This window comes from Ambystoma mexicanum, chromosome 8, assembly GCF_040938575.1.
Source record: "Ambystoma mexicanum isolate Mex_15411 chromosome 8, UKY_AmexF1_1, whole genome shotgun sequence".
Lineage (NCBI taxonomy): Eukaryota > Metazoa > Chordata > Amphibia > Caudata > Ambystomatidae > Ambystoma > Ambystoma mexicanum.
In genome coordinates, this window is record NC_090929.1 from 1359813109 (window position 1) to 1359833872 (window position 20764).

Genomic DNA, 20764 nt, shown 5'->3' on the forward strand with positions numbered 1-20764 from the left:
TTCCCACTCCAATGGGAGAGTCAGGATCTCCAAAGCCGAGAGAGACACCATAGATCCCTAGAGGAATATGCAGGCATTGTCCTTATTTATCCAAATCCCTGATAGAACGCTGAAGTTGTCAAAAACTTTCATCAATAATGGGATATTTATTGCCGGATTCTAAACATACAGGAGCATATGATCGGCATACATGGGGATGACATGTATCTCCATTCTACCAATATCCCTGCATCCACCATGTCCTGTTGGAGCATACACGCCAATGGTTCTAAAGCCAATGCAAATAGGAGGGGCGATAGTGGACACCTATGCCTCGTTCCTCTCTTCACAATCGACCTGTCTGACACCATCCTCCCCATCTTCACTCTAGCCGTGACTGAATTGTACAGCAAAGTTATCCATCTTATTAGAGAGGGCCCTAACAGGAATCCCTGTAGTACAGCCCACATCCAATCCCATTTCGCAGCGGCGTATGCCTTTTCGGCCTTCAACGACACCACTGCGTAAGGGAGAGGGACGTCTCAGGTCTTTGTGATGACATGGTGTACGCGTCTCAGGTTGTTTGAGGTGTCCTACCCAGCATGAAGGCTGCCTGGTCCCGATGCACCAGACTTGTCAACACTCTTTTTGGCCTTACCACTATCAAGGCACACAGGATCTTACCATCTGTATTCAGCAGTGAGAGAGGACGGTAGGATCCCATATCTCCAAGGTACTTACCTTAACAAGGACAAGGACTATCATCACCTCTTGCATAGATTATGGTAGACTAGTTTCAAATGTGTCTTGGAAAACCCCAGTAACTCTCCACCCAGTATCTCCCCAAATGCCTTAAAGAATTCTGAAGGCACACCATCTGGCCCCGGCGTCTTACCCTGGGGAAGGTTCCTTATAGCCTCCATCACTTCCAATAGCGTTATAGGATCATCCAGCTCTACTAGTGGAACTGGGCTAAGATGACGCAGGTCTATTAGATGAAGCGTCTCCACCACCTCTTCGCCGCCGCTCAGAGATTCCTCTCCGTACAAAGCCCTGTGGTAGTCCATGAATGCTAGATTGATCCCCCATTGCGTGCACACCTCTAGCCCCTCTCTATCACAAATCAAGGTGATGGGTATCTGTCTACATTCACTTCTGAGAAGCCATACTAGTAGCCTACCAATTTATCCCCTCTCTGTACAGGTGGCTCACGTAGACCTCATAGTCGTGATTCCCAAGGGCCGCCTCATCTTCCACACATCCTCCCCTTAAGGTATTGAGTACCTATGAATTCCCTACTGGTCCTCCCTCACCACATTCCATCTCACAGATGGCCTTCTCAGTGTTTTCCAGTGTTCTCTTCAGCTCTGCTCTGATACTGCTCGTATTTGATAGGCATCCCCCATATCACCTCTTTAAAAGGTTCCCATTCCACCCGTACACTTCCAGTCGATCCTTCATTGATGTCAAAGTATTTATCTATTTCTAAATCTAACATATCTCAATATGCTCCTGAAGGGGCCCCTGAGGGACCCTCGTTTGTGGAAACAAGGCTCAATCACCACACACGAACTGATACGCCAGACATGAAGTTGTATTCCCAAAATCTAGGGTTTAATGCAAAGCAAATAGTCTCAGTTGGCCAACTGGTCCCACGCCCCGCGACGTGTGTCTATCAGACCTCGGGGGACGCAAGAGAGCGAAATTCATACAACAGTTACATATATACAAAACAAGCATCTAGTAATCAGTAGTGTCACAACTTATACCGCCCCTATTGCATTTCCTTTGAACTAGGCACGATGATTGACAATGGTGACGAGTTCGACACCTTCAAACATTCATTGTGTAACAGTTTGCAATTTTATAAGCCCACAGACATTAAGTCTGTGTTTTAAAGAACACAATGCTTCTGTTTTCTGCAAGCAAGCTGTGCGTAGGGAGAGACACATTCCTGGCCTTGCTATCTCCTAGTTGCTATTTGTGTGCCGGGTGGTCAACTTGCTCTCCAGGCTGTACTGGGCTCAGAGAAGGGGGGCCGCAAAGAAGAGCATAATTCAAGTCATTTAATGTTTGCTCTGGCATTTCTACTGTGCTTACCAAGACTAGCTGGCACCTGCTGTACTGATAAAAATGCCTTGTTGCTCGCTCTACAAGGATATGGGAGGGAGGGGACCGGACATTTCTGTCCGAGTTACTGCATTATGTTTCAACATGCTACTCGCGGCCTTGCATTGTGCACCAGTGAAGCAGAATAACATTTCAGCAAAGCAGTTTTACATGAGGCAAAAAGCAAATGTTAGAGAGAAAACAAAATGGCGATTTCAGTTGCTTCAAAATGGCCGCACCTCAGTCAAGCTTATGGCTATCTATTTTCAATACTAGATGCATGAGATGGTTGGTCTTCGGCCAACATAATACATAGCCTTATGATCGAGGGGTGTCTATTTTTCTAGATCGACACTCCATCCCATAATCTTTCCACCCTGAATCTCCACAGCTGCAATTCAGGCTGATCACTCCTTATAAACACTGTGTGTGATCGATAGTGTTTTCACCATATATGATATGTCTCCACACATGTGTTGCCGCTACCCACAGCAGTAACCCCCCTTGCATAGGCAAAGTAGGGGGACCAAAATCCCTGTTCCCCTGCCCGCCATTTTAAAAAAAATCAATGCAGTAAATCGGTCCGGTAGTAGATGTGTCTCCTAAAGGAAGGGTACATCAATTTTCAACCATCTCAGATAATCCCTTACCATACATCATTTAACAAAGACATTCAGGACGCATACATTCCAGGACATACACCCGAGATTCCCTGTTATTGCAAAGTGCTTTCCCTGGTCCCTCCATCCCATTGGGCCTGCAGTATATTCGCTCAATTTTCCAGTTAGTTCCACTCCATTGTCCCATCAGTAATACTCCCAAGTTCTTGGAAGATAGAGAATCGGCGCAGTCTAGAAGTTAGCCCTTCCCAACCCTTCTTCCCCCACATCCTCACCCCAGCAGACCCCAAGCATTAAAACCCCCAAAATAATAACACAGTTCTCAACTGAATAATTCTGCCCAAGAGGCCCTGGCCACCAGGTCACCCCTTTGCTTGCTATTTTTAGTACAGAGAGTCCAGGTATCTAGACACCACCCAACGAACATGCCTGCAATATGTGGGTGGCGTGGCACATCCCATCCGGCTGGGGACCCTATCGGGCCAAAGGGAGGCCCAGTTCTAGATAGATGCTGTATCCCCAACATACTCCATTCAGCGGATACCTTCTCCGCTGGCGTTCACATCTCACTCAGGAATAAATATATGTTAGTGGGGATGTCAGTTCAGAAACAGCCCCCCCATAGGCATCCTGTTGTTTCACCACTATTCAAGTGCAGGTATCTGTCCCTTCACCTATTTCCACAGGATCTCAACCCCATATGCAGCTTCTCACTGGTCTCTGTCCTCTTCTCCTGTTCTCTGCCATTCTCTGTTCTCCAGGCCCCATCAATCGGTCTGTTCTCTGTGTCCTTCTGCTTCCTAATATCCAGTCCAAATCGTTGCATCCATGAAAGACTTGCCCTTGTGCACCACTTCCAACTTTGCGGGGAAGAGGAGCATGTAGTGGATCTGTGCCCTTCGTAAGGGCTATTCTTATATCCTCAAAAGCTCTTGGACTTCTTTTGTGTAGTCGGGGAACACCACCAACAATGTAATACCCCCATAGGTCTTTCCACCCTCTCTTGTATGTCTAAGTATCAGCTCTTTGTCTTTGAAATGTAATATCTTTGCGATAATGGTGCGAGGCGTTGCTCCAGGTGGTAGATGTCTACCCCAACGCCCCATGCGCTCGTTCCACCACAAAGTCTTGTGATAACCTACAAGAGCACATGGATTGGAGCAATACGTTCTCCACATATTCTACGGCTTCCACTCCTTCTTCACCTTCTGGCAATCCCACAATGCGTATATTGTTTCTCCTCGCAGGGCCCTCCCCATCTTCTATTTTGCAGTCCAGTGTCCTGGTTCGTTCCTGCAAATCTTTCACCTGCCTCTGCAGTGTCTCCGTTACCTCTGAGACCCCTACCAGCGTTTTACCCTGTGCCGTCACTCTATCCGCAAGGTTACGTATGTCCTGTTTTAGGAGAGACACGTCCATCCTCACTTCGCCCATCTTATTCTCAAGGGTCTCTCAGATGGCCACTATCGCTTTGAGGACTGCTGCATCCATGCCCCCTTGTCGGACCATAGAAAAAGTTGTCCTCAAAGCACAACACAGGTTAAGAAAGATATTTGTCTCGAGGTAATAGATCAATTCTTTAGACAGTAGAGGTGCCGGGGAGAAAAAACAATCCTGGCTCAGAGATTGTATGTAACAAACGAGAGAAGGGTAGTCTCTTGTCAGGTCATGTTTTCCGGTGCTGGGTCCAGTCTTAGATGATGTTGTTATGCCCACCTTTTCTGTGTCTGCGTGTACCTGTCAATTATAGCTTGTTTTAGTGGGAGCCTGATTTAGTCCAGGTATATCCTCTCCCAGGTCCTTATTCCGGGCTATATTATTCCCTACTCGTCCAGGCCCACTGCTAGTCCGTTCCAGTCCAGGTATGCTGTTACACCCCCTCTCACACATCTCCGTCCCAATTGCGGTGAGTGCACAGTGGTCTCCCTTTGCTCAGGGACAGCCTCAGCATGCTCTTACGGTCCCACAGATCCCCTGTCGTTCGCTCTTGGTGGCTTCCAGGCTCTAGCCAACGGATTATCATGTCTTGCAACAGCTATGTCTGCACCTATGCAGTCCGGAGGAGAGACACTGTCCTGATGTTTCCTCTCAGTGGGGGCGGCATTAAATATATTATCAGGTGCACTCACAATAATGTTTTGTTCTTATACGTATGTCCTCCCTCTCGTACCGTAGAAAACATCTTTCCCATGTTTCCAGATCCTTTATACACCATCATCCCATCTTGTTCATTCCAGGTGGTCGCCTCTGTGCATTCTCATCCTATAGCCAGGATCCCCGGCTGCTCTCCTCACTGTTCTGTAGAAATCTCTGCCATTCGTCAGGGCTTCACGGGCTCTGTGTGTCTTGCGTCGTGGCCATCCGGCTGCAACGTTCGGGTGTCGCGGGTAGGAGGGACCTCCTCATGTGTGCTGTGAGAGCCGGTTGGGATAACATTCTTATCTAACAGCCATCAAGCTGACCAAAAGAGTTAATCAATAGCTGGCAAAGCATTTGTGCTGTTTCCTCCAACTAGAAAGCAGATAGGGGGTGGGGAGGGTGAATTGTAGTATGAAAGCAGAATTATGTTATCTACATCAATGTCTCTTTTGTTTTGTAGTCAGGGATACCACCTTAGGTTCCTAAGAGACGTGGAATTGGGTCGGAGAACAACAAAGCTGTTGAAGAGCACTTGAAAGTCATGAAGGCAGGGTTCAAAATTAAGATTAGATGAGCAGGAGCTAAAACCAGCTCCTATATTTCAGGTGTCACCCAGTAGGCAAGGGCTACCGCTTGGGGACTAGGAGTGAGTACACAGCACACTGTAAATCCAGCTTCTACATGAGATGAAGCCCATTATGTATGGTCCATTACATTTAAATATGTCCCAATCCTTTCATTTACATTCTCAAACATAAAGGCAGTAGCAGGCCCCGTGAGACAAAGTAGCCCCTGGTAACTGTTGCTTTTAAGCCATCCAGGCTCATCTAGGGTAGTAGCAGGAGCTAAATAGCTCCTAGCAATTTCGAACCCTGTGACAGTACAGACCTAAAGCTGCGGTTACCTTGCAGTCCAGTAAGAACAAGTACAAAAAGTCTACAGGTAGGAAAAGGAACCCGATTATGAGGTGGGGATGAAAGTACGGTTGCACACAAAACACATAAGGATATAAGATTGTCTCAGGAGGATAGCTCAAGGGCAAAGCGCTAGCCTTGGAAGCAAAACGAAGCATAACAACACAGGTTTGATCCCCAGGTCCAGGATTAGAAACCTCTGGGTATTAAGCCCGTTATAAATAACCAATTATAATTATAATGATAAAAAAAACTAAATTGAGCCGCAAATACATCAGAAATATTACTCTAAAGAAAGTTATCAATCTGGTCACAGGGTGAAGGTTGCTGCTCAATAGTATGAGTGTACATCCTGTGTTTCATGTGAGTCTTTAGAACATTTTAAAAGAGGACTAGATTGTCAAGGATTCACCAGCAGTAAAGCACAATGGAGAAGAGTATGCAGTACAGGCCATTTTAGGTTTACGCATTACACGTGAGAAGTTACAATACTTGGAGAATTGGGAAGGTTTTGTACCTGAAGAGAAAACCTGGGAAACTGAGAGGTTTGTTACAGATTTCCATAAGACAAATCTTTTTTTGCTGGCATTGAGATAGGGTAATTGAAAGGTGGGGGCCCTGTAAGGGCTCCACAAATTTCAGCTAGGGGGACTTTGTGGGGAAATTAAGCGTGGTGAAGGTGGTAGGGTTTTGTTGGCTGGTGAAGTTTGGTGTTGATGTTCCCTTAGCTTCTTTGCTTGACTTATTCTCACACAAGTGAAACCAATGCAAGATGGCAGTGGAAAGCAGAGGTGCTGCACAAGCCCATGCTCAAGTGCAGGTTTTGAAGGCGAGAGGGAGGCAGGATTTCAAAAGCATTTTGCTCCCTACTCTCAACTGGCTTTCAACAAACAATTTCCAGAACAGAGTATGTGTTTTATTAGTGCTCTGTACGCTGCCTCCAAAGAAAATGATGTCTCTACAGTCCAGGCATTGCTCAACTATCATGCTCAGGGCTGAGCCACTACTCTACTGAAAAAGTTAAAGCGAGATTAGTGAAAGCGCATCCACGAGAGACAGATACGTGATTGTGCTCACACCAGTTCATTTTGAAGCAGCCTCTATGGTAATATTATTTAGAGAAAAAAAGCTAAGCATGCACCTTTAACAGCTCTGACTGAACTGATTAGTGAACATTCATTTAGAGATTAGGGATTCACCTGAACTATTATATGAAACCTTTGTGGAGCTATTATTTTGGAGAAATAAACTAAGATCTTCTGCAGTTCTAAGTTTTCAGAGGAATGTTACAATTTGCAGTTATTTGGATGATATATATATGCATGAGCAAATCAGATGCCTTATAGTAGCATAACAAGTTTTGTTTGGTAGAGCTTTCAGGTGGAAGCATACATTAGTGATAGTAATAATATTTCACAATTAAGTTGCAAGAGGGAGGAATACACAAAAACAAGGTACATATGTGTGAAGTTGTAGCATTAAATACTACTGGGATACCTAAACAGCTAGATTGGAGTGACAGGCAAAGAGGGTTTTGGTATCAAGTGATTTGTTTAGTTTAGTTTAGTTTAGTTTACAAAGTACTCATTCACCAGTTAGGACTAGAGAAAATAGATTTACATATTTAGGAACCTGAATATCCAGAAGAACCCTTCTCAGATGGAAATTGAGAAACAAAACCAGAAAAGAAGACCTCTAGGCAACTCAGCAGGTTATCAGGTGAATTACTGTTTCAAGGAGCAGTAGTTTAGGGAGATCTAGTTCTTAAAGATACTTCAATCGTATTCGGATTGTAGCAAAGACAGAAACAGCTTCATTGTCTTGCAAGGCAATCTACAGAGCTACATGTTCACTCTAACAGAACAATCGTGCAAAGGCCCTTACTTTTTAGCTTCTATAGTCAGCTTCTATTCAATATATTTGCAAAGTTTGGCCCGAATTTTGACTCTTTTGATTATGCCATGCATCTGTATCTCGCCATTGATTGCCCACATTTCAACTTTACTAATCTGTTGAGCTCCCATTATGATGTTGAACATTGGATGCTTGAATACTCCAGCAAGACAGACGTCATTGTCCTGGGAACAAAACATAAAATTGCCTCAGCCAAGGCCAACTGTCAGCCTCCTGCTTTATTTAGCCTCCCCTCTATCTATGTCCTTGAAACAAAACAAAAGTTCAGGAAAACTGATGCAAGTATGAGTACCCAGATTAACTAAACAGTTAAATTAGCTTTTTTCAAGCTAGGTTTGCTGAAAAAGATCTTGCCCTTCGTTGAAAAGGATTACTATGCAATTTTGGTGGGTGCTCATCTACACTACAAATTAGTTTTTTGTAATTCATTACAGTCTCAGAATCTACAAAAGATCCCAAACATGTAAGTAAGGCTCATCCTTAATCTATCTCAATTAGATTCAGTTATAGTCCTGTGTCAATCCCTTCACGGTGCTATCTCCTCTCTTCAAATGCCAACACAATCTGGCACCTAAATATCAGGAACATAAGATCCAGCAGTATATGCCATCTTGCAGTTTACAATCTATAAATAAGGAGCTTCTCTCCCTACCTAAACCCACACTGAAGTATTACAGGGACATAAGAGTTTCGGTGACAGGACTCTGCCTCTGGAACTCACTTCATTTTACTTGCGCCTGGTGTATGACTATGTTACTTTTTGTAAATCTCTCTAAACACTTTTATTCTGTTAATCTCATCATTAGTAACTAGTGTGCATGCTGTGATGCAGCTAAATCTGACCAAGGCATAAATCCTTTAGATATTAGAAATTCAGACCCACCCACCAGACCTGCACCGTTATAAAGGTTATGTCCTTGTGATCGAAACTGAAACGTAAAGAAGACCCTTGATTACAATAGTCTGCTGTAAAATGTCTAAAAAGTGGCTTCCTTCACTGTCCAGTTCTTACTGACGACCTGATGACTTGGATCCTTCCGGAAGGCACCAACCGGAATGGCAGTCAGGGTCGCCATTGTTCTCCTAACACATGGCTATAATATTCCATTGTGACCTGCTCAACACCCTCAGTTTGTGTGGTCCATACAACGTGACATCTCTAGTCCCTCGCACAGAAGCCGTGCCTTAGCAACTTCCATATTTTAAATGATGCACTAGGTCCCAGAAGTGAATTCTACGGGGAAACACAACACCATAACAAGAAATGAATCTTTATATCAAAGTCCACACTTTAATTATTAGCAAAAAAGAACGTATATGTTAAATAGTTAGGAGAAAAGTACAAATGAAACAATGAGATGCCCTGATTAATAATAAAGACATACGAAATATTAAAGCAACCGACAAAGGAGATTAACCCTAAATGTCCCCTATTTATTTTATCCCGACTACCAAACCAGAAGAGGCTGAGTTTGTTGTTTTATCAATTTCTCCTTTTCCCTTCTATACTAGGTGTGACAGCAGTAACTATAAAGGTGCTGGAGCCCTGGGTCTCGGAGGATTCTGCTGATGCTGAAAACTCTCATAGAATCCCATTCACGACAGCTGTGGACCAGACAGGCCTATGTTCCCCCAACACCAGGGTGCACATTGAAGTCTGAGGAGAGGCCAGCAGGTGGATGTGGACCAGCTCATACATCCAATTTGTAGCTCAGCACCTAATTAAACGTGATATAATTGATTGGTAGGGGAGGTAAAATAAATATTACTTTAGAAGCTGGGGCAGTTTTGTTTTATTATACACATTCTGTGCATTCCGATTGTAAGTAATGAAAATATATACTTTCATCTCTTCAGATTAGGCAATGGTAGAATATCTTCTTTTGATACAATGCTGATGACATGACCATTTCTATAGAGCACTAGATTAAAAAGAAGAAGCAAATATATCGTTTTTTGATGTACCAATCTGATTTAAAGCAGTTACAACTGTTACCCCCACTGATGTCAGATCCACTATCAATCTAGGAGGCATTTGATGTGTGTTTGTTGAGAGAGGCGATGCTTGAGATCTGTGAGAGGGTTACCAGGAAGAACATGGAGGCAGTTTACATTTTCTTTAGACCTCTACAACAACTGTCACTTGCACACAGAATTACAGAGAATGCATCAAATTGCCAACTTCTTAAAGACACATCTCCCCATGACAGGGCAAACAGTTTTAATGTTTGTGGCAGAAATTCATAAATCTTTTAGGACCTTAGAAAATATTCTAATGTTTCATTTAAAGACTGCATCATTGGAAAAATACAAAATGGTTATTCACAGCTAATACAATCAAGGAATTCCTAGAAATCGAAAAGAGAAGTGTTATTATCACATCCACAACTAGAAAGATGATCAGTCACAAACGTTCCAGTTCTGAAATAGTTTTGAAGAGCTATGTAAAACAACGTATAACATGACCCCGTTTACCTCTTTTCTTTCTTTCAAATTTGTTAACATGACAACAACGGCAGACTTCTGTTCCCAAATCATCCTCCAAAAATCATTTACTGTTTCTTGTTTAGGGCCTGCAGACACAACAGAAGATTTTTGTAAATGAGGAAGCAATATATCCATATTACAGCACCACAGTATACACATTTAAAACTCTCAAACTTACTGGGAGTATCTGGACCCCGACCTCCTCCCCACCATTTCAACATCAGGAGAGACTTTATTATGCAGACCATGGGAGGCATGAGAAGACTACAAATTGCACTGTGTAACTTAAATATATAAATACCAAAGGCAATGTAACATTCTCTTCTCTAATCTTTGATAGGGGCAAAATGTAAAGCAAAAACTTGAGCAATCATGTCTGCCTTATCCTACAAATAATCATATGACACCATTTGTCATCTAAAAGCACTAGCATTCACAAAATAAAATAAAATCTGCATTAGTGCCTTTAATCTCTGTCAACAGGTTGCAATCACCGATACGTTGAACACACAAAACATAAAGTCTATTGCAAAAACAGCAGTTTATAAAAATTATATGTCTGTGAAAGCACATTTTAAGGCATGAAAGAATTGTTCAGAAATTCTTTTGAGTCAATGGAAAGAAAGGCTGAGGACACAATTTGAATGAACGGGTAAAAAGCTTTTTTCACAAATTGGAAGAAAGGTTGAGAAAACCTCGTTTAACTCATGGAATACAAGGTTGTGCAAGCATTTTGACAATCCTGTCCAACATCTACTAAGGGGCACCCTGGCAAAGGGTATCTGGGCCACAAATGAAAGGTCTTGTGGATACTGGAGCTGTCTGGGCTAAAACCAAAGTGGAGAAGAACTGAAGACGGAGATAAAAGAGTTCTGACTTCAAAGACTGATTGTGACAGAAACATTTAAAATGAGTACAATATTTTAATAAATCATGACAAACTTGGAGAACTTAATGTTTTGATCTGTGTAGTGACAAACTACACTTTTATTTTGTTGTAATAAAAATTTAGGAAGCCTTTCTTGACTTTCGTGGCCTTCATTGCACGATTGTTCATGACTAATTGTCTCTAAATCTTCTTGTTTAAGCACAGCCATTAAATTAGGGATTAACATTAGGATTATCAGATGAACAATGGGCAGTGACTCTAGGGTTTGTCACTGATGAGATTTTAGAATCAGAAACATACTGGAATACAGTATTAGTTAGATGAAAATCTAGTTTGATTGGCCAATACATGTAATCATTTGTATCTTTCAACAACATGTTTCTTTCATTTGCAGTTATCATACAACTGAAAAATATGTTTCCGTTAGGTTTAAAATGAGTCTGATATTTATTTATTTATTCACATTTATAAAGCGCTCACACAGCCCACGGGCATCGAGGTGCTGTTACAGGAATTGTTTGTTTTTTAGTTGCATAATTGTTTTTTTTGTCTTAGTTGCGTATTTATAATACGCTTAAATACCCAGAGGTTTCTAAGCGCAGACCCGGGGATCGAACCTATGTTGCTTTGTGTCGTCTTACTTCCAAGGCGAACACGTTGCCGTTGAGCTATCCTCCCGGGCTGAATTTTAGAACATGTTATAAAATTACATTTTATAATCTTGCAAAAAGAAAATATGCAGGTAGACAGGTGCTCATATCCGAGTACTATGCACAGCTGTGTTATTTCAGGTAGACACCTTGACAGTGTTCATTAACTAAACTCAAACAAAGCTTTTTTAGCTAAACATTGTCGTGAGCGAAAACTTGACGCATGCACTGTCACAAATAACAAACTTTAGTAGTTAGTTCACCAAGCCCTGTAGGACCAGGAATAGGCGAGATGAACGATGGAAGGGCCAAGGATGGAGAATGGCAAATGGGATTGGGAGGAACTCCCTTGTGCACTGACAAAACTCTGGAGGCAGAGAGAATGCCAAGGAAGCAAGAGGGCTGAACGTGGCTGCCAATTAAAGGACGAATGGAGCCACCAGAGCAGGTAAGGGAAGGAAGAGGGATGGGAAATGTTCTGGAAGAAGGGCTAGGAGCAAAGAAAGGAAGGGTGAGCCACAAATGAGGATGTTGGGAATTCCTTGCTTTGTTAGAAGGGGGAAGCAGTAGACAACCAAGAGAAGTCCTCAGAATGAAAGTATAGGCAATTCGGAATTATATGATAAAAAAAAGGCATTTCTAGGCAGCAAGATAATCAACATAATATTGAATAGTTCACAGAAGCTATTAAGAGTATTCAGGTGCATGAAAGGGTGAGGTAAGCCCAGAATATCGATTGCACAATTTCCATGGTACTCTTAAGTGTTTTGAAAGAGTATTGCCAACCCTGTTCCGTGTTCAGCCGTATGGAAGATGTGATACGCAGATTTTAATCTTGACTATAGGAGGAAGAAAAGTGTGTTCGTTGATAATATTTCTGTGCTGAATGAAGGATGGGGAATAGTGGTCAAGGAGGATTTTGGGATGAGTAGTCGAACACACATTTCTTCTAGATGTTGAAACATATTTGCAGTGCACCAAATGTATTCATCTTCATGTTAGATTTACAAGTTCACTTTTAAATGTGTGTTTTGAATGCCTGCTGTAGGATTGCCAACAAAGTGGCTTCCGTGGTATGCCTGGGACAAGAGTTGTGTTAATCCATTAGTGTGGTAATGATTTTCTGATTGTTTAGCGAGGCATATTTATTCTTTTATTTTGCTGCAAGTATTTTTTCTGCATATATGAGATTAATAAGGTAGATAAAAGTGGGCGATTGTCAGGTGTACTAACACTGGATTTTGAAATATGGAAAGTTTTGTGGCATGCTGACTGTCGCCTGCAATGCTTGTGTTTATGCGAATGACAAATACAATACAATAAAAAGCTCAAAAGGGAAAACACCAAATACTTTAAGGTGATTAAAAACAACTTAAATACTATTTGTTGCTCTATCCTCTCCACTTTTTGCTTCTCAAAGTCCAACTGTATTTGCAATTGATTTCTCTGGGTCTAATTTAAATGTTAGAAGTTACTGAATACCAATTTATCCTACATAGAGTTCTGTGACAGGGCCTCGCCACAACACACATTCTGACACTGTCTGGCAGTCTAAGGGTGTTTATTGTGGATGTTTGCAACAAACAAAGTGGCTGCCAGTCCTTAGATAGAGATCATTAGGGCCTACAGGGCTCTTAGGGGAGTTTGGCACTAAGGCCGTGTGCCTCTCTATCGACTTCTGCGCCCTTCCCTCCTCTCTAACCCAGGCATCCCTAGCAGGCGTTTAGTCTCTTTGGATCAGTGCCACCTATCTGTCTTGTCTGCATCTTATTATCTTGGTGGAATCCATAGGTCCATGGCGACCTAACTCCCTACGGGTCTTCTACCTTTCCCTCTCCTAGCCCTGCTTAGTGTTGTAGGGATACTAAGGATGGTTCTTTCTGCCCCACGGTACCAGTCGCTCTACAAGCACACACAGTCTCACCTGACCCTTCACTACACTGCGCTACTGTCCCTCAGACCTCACACTCCTCCTTCCTGCCCCCACCCTTTGATCTTACTACTCCTGCTTCTTAATTCCTCCACTCGCTACTGCCACAAGCGCCTGCTACCTCTGATGGTATCTTCTCCTCCCTCCTACTCTACCCACCTGCCTCTACTACGCACTACTCATTTGTTATAACTCCCCTTTCTGCTCTTGCTACTACCTCTATGCAACCACTACTACCTCTCTGCTGTTACCACTACTCCTATTCCCCTACTCGCTGCTCCTGCCTCCCTACTACTACCTCTCACTACTGCTGCTCCCATTCTACTGCTACTACCATTTTGTTGACACCATAACTACCTCTTCTCGCTCCAGTCTTACTCTTCCCGGCTGCTACGCTGCTACTTCTTCTGCTACTTAGTACCACAAGCACCTCTGATTCTCACTCATATTCTACTACTCCCACTACCACAAACTCTTTTTCCAACTACAACCTCATTACTACTCCTACTTTATCACTATTATACTCACCCCTTACTCACACGCACAAACACGCCAGAGAACCTTCTCTCCAATAACATATGCACTCTTTTCACACTCTACTCCTATGGTTTCTCGGACGTCCTCCTCCGCCTCCTGTCCTCGTCCAACTAACCCAGATCAATTACACACACCATCTTAATTTCCCACCCCCTCTCAGGGTCACTCTACTTACCACGGCAAATGACTTATTTTTCTTGACGGGGTATGAGAGGGGAAGCGCTTGAAGGCGGCTTTGAAGTGCATGTAAGCCCTGTCCCCTTCATGTTGCATTTCAGGCACTCGAAGAGTGAGATGTTTATAAGGGACTGTTGCCCCTTCTTGTTAAGGTCCATCTGAAGGCCATCTGTTTTTAATAGAAAACTCCCAGGCGATTCAGTGAGGTTGACAGTGTCTTCCTGGAAGCCCTTATTTACTACTTTCCGACTCCTTAGTGTGCTAGTTCTATTGTCCCCAAGACCTCTACGAGGTCTTTATTTAACAAAATGTTTCCCTGGTGGGTTGGTGGATTATCCCTCTTCGCAGACACCAGCAGACACTGTCTGCTGTGCCAAAGAACACATTTTACAGTATAGTTAGTGTGTCATCAGTGTAGTAGTGGATGAAAATGCCACAGCCTTCAACTAGACTTCTAGGGGCGCCATATTGAAATAAAACCACAGGTGCACATTTCAATGTGCAAGCTATTATCCAGACATAAATAGTTACACACACCCTCCATTCCTCCACATACGTACAGCACGCCATTTCCTATCCACCAAGAATCAATGATCACCAATGGCTAGTGAGAGTGCACATTTTGAGGCCTGAATAAAACAACATATGAAAACAGGATGCAGAAACCTTACTCAAATATGTGGCTAAAAGGAAAATGTTTTGTAAACAATAGAGATATATTACCTTGTGCTGCAATAAATTTGTTCTTTTCCCTGTAACCCTGAAAAGAAGACAACCAGTTACATTAAGGCATGACTCAAGGGCTTCATAAATAGAGAAAAAAATATATTTTGACAAAAGAATTTGTGTGCAAGTCCATTGTGCTCAATTAAAGAAACAAAAGAGAAATAACATGGGTAGTTGCGGTGTCAGTGGGCGCAGGCAGTCACTATCCTGTTGAGCATTACGTGTACAATACACTTTAGTTCGTTCTCCAAGTGTACACTATTTAGGCAATTGTGTGTATGGACATAGCTCTCTGAAAATGTACAGTGGAAGTATTGCTAAGGGTCACCTGGTGGGATATCTTGTGGTAGGAGTGTGGGAAGCTCCGGGGAGCTAGACATATAGGAAGAGTGATTGGATTTCACCAAGGCTGATGTTGGAGTAGAGTGAGCACATTTTCTGGTCATTAGAAATACTAGGAAAGCGGTTATGGAAAGTGGCCACTGCCTCCAGATGTGAAGTAGGATGCCTGCTGTACTGAATCTTCCTCTATCAAAGCAGCTCACTATTTACTTTTGATTGACAGATTGAAGTATTCATTTAAGAGAAACTCACACACAGGGAGAGATTTGACAAATCATGAGCTTGTATCCTCACCCAGTGGAACCCTGGTAGACAAGGTAAGACTGCATTTGGATCAAGCAATGGCGCATTCCTTATGTATGGAATTTTTCCAAGGATAAAAAAAAGTGGAAAGACCCTGGGAAAAGAGCAACACCAAGGGAGCTCTGTGAAGTGTGTTGAAGTAAGGCAACATTTAATTGAAATTCTAGACTTAGACTGAGGCTTGTGAGTCACAAACAAATCTTACAATCATAAATATAGACCATCGGGAAGTTCACAGGATCTTGGCGGTTGATAATATGTGAGCCTCAAAACTCCCCTAGGTAGCAGTGCGTAAACCTCATGGTATAGTGACTTAATGGGGGAGTAGTCAAACATTTGATGTGGTCTGTTGATAGGAGGATCCCTAGACATAAAACATCAAATATGGGCACTTTTCCATTTGGGGATTTGGGGGGGAGATCTATTTCAATTAGAGTATTTTTGAACGGTCATAACATGTTTCTATGAGTGAATGCACAACTTTGTATAATGCCTGAGAATAGCAGCACCCAGTGCCGTTGACAGACATACATTGGTAGACCTTCCATAATGGGCGACAGGACACCGATTTGGTACCTAATATGGAGGTGTCAAAGCAATGAAAACTTAAATGATATCTTAGCTGCAGTGAGCATCTTAGTCAATACTCCTGGGCCTGTCTTGTTGCGTGGGAAACCTTGTTTCCCTCGGGCTTGGACTAGTTGCACAAGCCCAGTGGGCCATGTAACATTCAGGACATTTTGCTTCCCAGCATTTTATAGCCACTGGGCAAGCAGGCTGGGATACTGTAGGCCAAAACTAGTATAGGGGTCACTAATGTGCATTTCTACCCTCCAGGTCTGACTGGGATGGTGAAGTGTTGGTGCCTCACTGCGCGGCACAAACCAGGTCCCAGGGAGAGGGTTTGATTGACACCTCACCTTGCTTCCCTGTTCCTGACTTCAGAGTGCATGCAGGCAGGCTATATGGATAAACATGTGCAATGGCAAGAATGTGAAGCTGAGGAAAAGCTGATGTGATGACAATGGGTAACTTTAGGAAAAAAGCATTCATATATGTATCTATGAATGTATGTGTTTGCGCATGTATGCAAGGAGTTTTGCGTATGAGTGTGCACATATGATTGAGTTCTGTGGGCATGTGCTTAGGGTGATAGGTAGTGTGTGTGAATGAAGTATGAATGTGTTATGTATGTGCAGGTCGGTAAAGTAGGGGTGGCAAGTAAGGGGCAGCATGTAGGGGAAATGAAATACCAATGTCAGAAGGAACTTGAACTTTTGGAACCACAGTGGACATGGATGTCTTCCCATAGTGGCATTGATGCATTATGGAAAAAGTCAACATGAGTTTGCTATCTTGTGGCAAGTACTAGCATATATTGGCACAGGCACCATGGACATGATTTTCCTACAGCGGCATTTGGGCTGTCATCTTTTAACAGTAGTGCAGTATTGTGAGGTCTGTGTGTCAGTATGTCAGTCCACTTGAATTAGTCCTCGGTACGGTGTTGTTGAAAGAGCCATGTTTTGAGAGATTTGCAAAATGGAAGAATTGTGGGTGCATTCCAAACCGATAACGGGATCGACCAGAGGGTGGATGCATGACAAGAGAAAGATTGTTTGTGGGTCCTATCTTTGCGCACGAGTTGTGAATCAAGCCCGTTGTTTGATTTGCTGCGCAAAGATCGTGTGCCACCAAATATGAGTAGCTTAGCCGCCAGTTATGCTGGTGCGCTACTCATGGCATATATTGGTGCAGTCAGTTTGGACATGTTTTCTTACGTTGCATATTAGTGCATTTTGGGCAAAGCCAAAATACTGCCATGTATTGGCAAAGCCTGCATGGAAATGTTTTCCAACAGTAAATCTGCATTATGGGCACAACCAACATGATTGCGTTCTATGACAGTATCCAGAACTGGACCCTGTCAGGGGAGAACGAGGACCCTTCCAGACCCGGGACAGGAGGCCTACCTGGGGGAAAGCCAGAGTCAGCCCTGTCCCAGAGGCAGGTAAGGAGAGTTGGGAGACCCCCGTCCATGACACCCCCTCACTTGTCTTAAATGTTAATGTGGGTATCACCCGCTGTCACATGATGCTTTCCAGTACTTGTTCTGGCCACAGTTATCTTTTGTCTTTTTTCCGGACATCAACTCCCACAATGCCATGGATGCAACTGAAATTAGCTGGACTGGAACCAGGGGAATGAAATTGAGAACACACATTAAATGGACTGGGATTTTTCTTGCCAGAGATGAAACACCCAGCACCTGATTTACCAAGCCCAAACAGACCCTAGGTGAAAAGTGCAGTAACAGGAAAAGAACAGAGTGAGAAACATAGAAATCCTTCCAGCCCAAAGTGGAAGCAAAACTCACCATGAAGAAAACCACAAGGAGAACAAGTAGCCTGAGCACTTGGCTGCTACCCTGTAAATGGAGATTCAAAAAGGGACGGGCCAAGAGTTTTTATTTTTTTTATTGTGCTTTGGTTTTATTAAAGTTAAACCTTTCACAAATATAATGAAACAATATAAAACAGTCACATGAAAAAAATATAAAATTCATATCTAAAATACTTATTGATATAATTACAAAAATGTTTCCTAAAAGTAATATTGAAGCAGAAGTAGATGCATTCTCATTGCTCGTTAGCCACAAAAAGAAGAGAAAGCAAAAAGCAGAAAAAAGGGTGTAAAAATCATATATCTCTCCTTTAAGACCTGTCTTTCCTGTCTAATTACATGTGTATACGAATTGTAAACAATAAGCAGTAGTATCTAGCAATTATGGTGCTTCCTCAAGCATCCCAAAGATTTTCTCAAGGAATCAAGACAAGGCTCTTATTAGTCAAACAGTTGAGGATGCTGTGGAGGAGCCATTAAGATGGCGGCTCGTCTTTACGTTCCGTGCGGAGCGGGCGGCAAAACAGGAATCTTACAGCAGCATCCTCCCTTACCATTATATGTGCACCGTCTGGCAGCCATATTGTGGGGCTTGCCGGGCGGTGGAAGAGGAGGAGGTAACCCCGCTGCCGAGGCGGCTGGTACCATAGATCTGCCTTCTTCAACACTGGTGCAGCTGCGATCTGCCCAGCCAGGCGGACAGTGAAAAGTCAGGCGCCCGGCCCGCGGCTGCGAATATCAACAGCTGGCCCCTTCCGCAGGCTGCAGGAGGCAAGGCTGCCCGCCCCGCCCTGTGGGGTTCCCAGATTGGGGCCCGGCTCGCAGAAACATCAATCTTGGCAGGGATAACTCGGCGCTGCTGTGTGCACCTGCACTGTAGCGCCATTTTAGTGATACTGCGGCCTTTGGAGAACCAACACAGTGAGAGGGAAGAGACCGTGGGGGCACTGTACAATACGGCTGGCCTGCGTTCGCTTAGAGCTTTCCCCATTGTACATTCGGCCATTGTGCTGGTGCAGTGAGGCTGAGCTCGCTGTGGTGCGAGAGAGACACTTTCATGGCACTAAGCAACAACATGAATACGGTGATGATGGTGACTTCCCTATGCCCCAAACAAATGTCAATCCTACACAGAGAATACCACAACACGTGAAGTTACTGCAGGGGGGCCCTACTGTTGTGCTTGGAATAACTGCTTGAAGGCTCCGGGGATTTGGTGTGGACGATTTTGCCCACATGCGCCGACCCCCCTGGGTGTAATTGGAGGTACTAAGAACTTTATTGTCCACATTGAGTGGTAGGCCCAGGAAGGATCATTAGTGCGCACACTGAATCTGGTCACCCGGGGCACTTGCTGAGGGCTACAAGTAAGCTGCGCAATACCAGATGCATCATCGCGATTGACTCTCCACTGACACCCAAGCAGTGCCTGAACATCCAAGTATGCAGTAAATACTTGACACTATGACAAAAGGGTTCAGCGTTGTCAATGACAAGCTTGACGATATCACCACGGAACTCACCTCCATAAGTACCCAACTTGAGGAGTAGGAGATTACACAGAGAATTATGGAGGCTGAGAAAAGAATCAGCACAGCAAAAGACGATATCACAACCCTACAGTCCAAAGTGGCGACCATATCAAAGACATGAACATGGTAAAGCCCAAGTGCGATGACTTGGAATCAAGATCTCGCAGGAATAATCTACGCATTGTAGGGATGCCGGAAGAGGCTCTTCAGGGCAATATGGAAATATCGTTGGAGGAGCTACTCACAGCACTACTGGGTGACACTTGTCTATCCCCTCATTTCACCATCGAGCAAGCCCACGGGCAATGCGGTGAAATCTAAACCTGGGGATTACCCCCGACGTATCATCGCCCGCGGCATGAATTACAGAGACAGAGTCCATATTTTGCTTTGAGCCAGAGAAATAGGAGACATCCGCTATGAATCCAACTTTATAAACATATACCTGGACTTTACAGTAGCTGTTCAGCATGAACAAAGCACATTCACTCCCGTGAAGAAACGTTTGCGAGAAAGAAATATCTCCGATGCCATGCCGATTCCAGCGCATCTGAAGTTTCCACATAACAATAAGACGTTCTTCTTCACGGTTCTGACTGAGACGGTATCCTTTATTGAAGCGCATATACCTCTTGTGGGGTGATCTATATTCTTACTATACACCCGCCTGGTTCCTAGTCCATTGTGGCATGAGCTAATTGTTGGGGTTGTGTGCGAGATGGGTTGGAGGCCTTACCAAAGTGAACCTCAACAAACTAATAGTGCGGTATTGTGCGCCACATTCATTGGGGGGAAAGGAACTCCCCGAGTTGAGTGTGACCGCGTAATAAACCGTGATAAAACTGGGGGCTCCTCTGGGATTGATAGAGAGTTTCCACTCGTGACAGTGCAGTAGCAGCAGACTATTCATTTAGGTGAAATTGCATTTCAGTGGATGGAAAGTTGTGTTGCATTGTGAAGGCACCATTCAGACCTGTACCGTGGGTTTCAGGGTGGTGTGTAGATAAAACAGTGTTGATTTGATTGGTCATTGTCAGTACAAACTAAGTAGGAACAGAGATGAGATTTTGCCCTTGCATATTAGGTGCAGAACACATTTCAGAATGAGCACTG

General features: G+C 43.6%; 1 protein-coding gene across 4 annotated transcripts in view; it reads right to left on the bottom strand.

The window, feature by feature from the left end:
- The window catches only part of PTPRE (protein tyrosine phosphatase receptor type E), a 2259327-nt gene that overhangs the window by 685736 nt on the left and 1552827 nt on the right, over positions 1-20764 (bottom strand). For all 4 annotated transcript variants that reach the window (XM_069611476.1, XM_069611477.1, XM_069611479.1 and 1 more), the window contains 2 exons: positions 15069-15105; positions 10151-10248 (listed from right to left, as the gene is read on the bottom strand). In XM_069611476.1, the coding sequence (XP_069467577.1) occupies positions 10151-10248; positions 15069-15105 (135 nt within the window). The remainder of the gene's footprint in view (positions 1-10150; positions 10249-15068; positions 15106-20764) is intronic.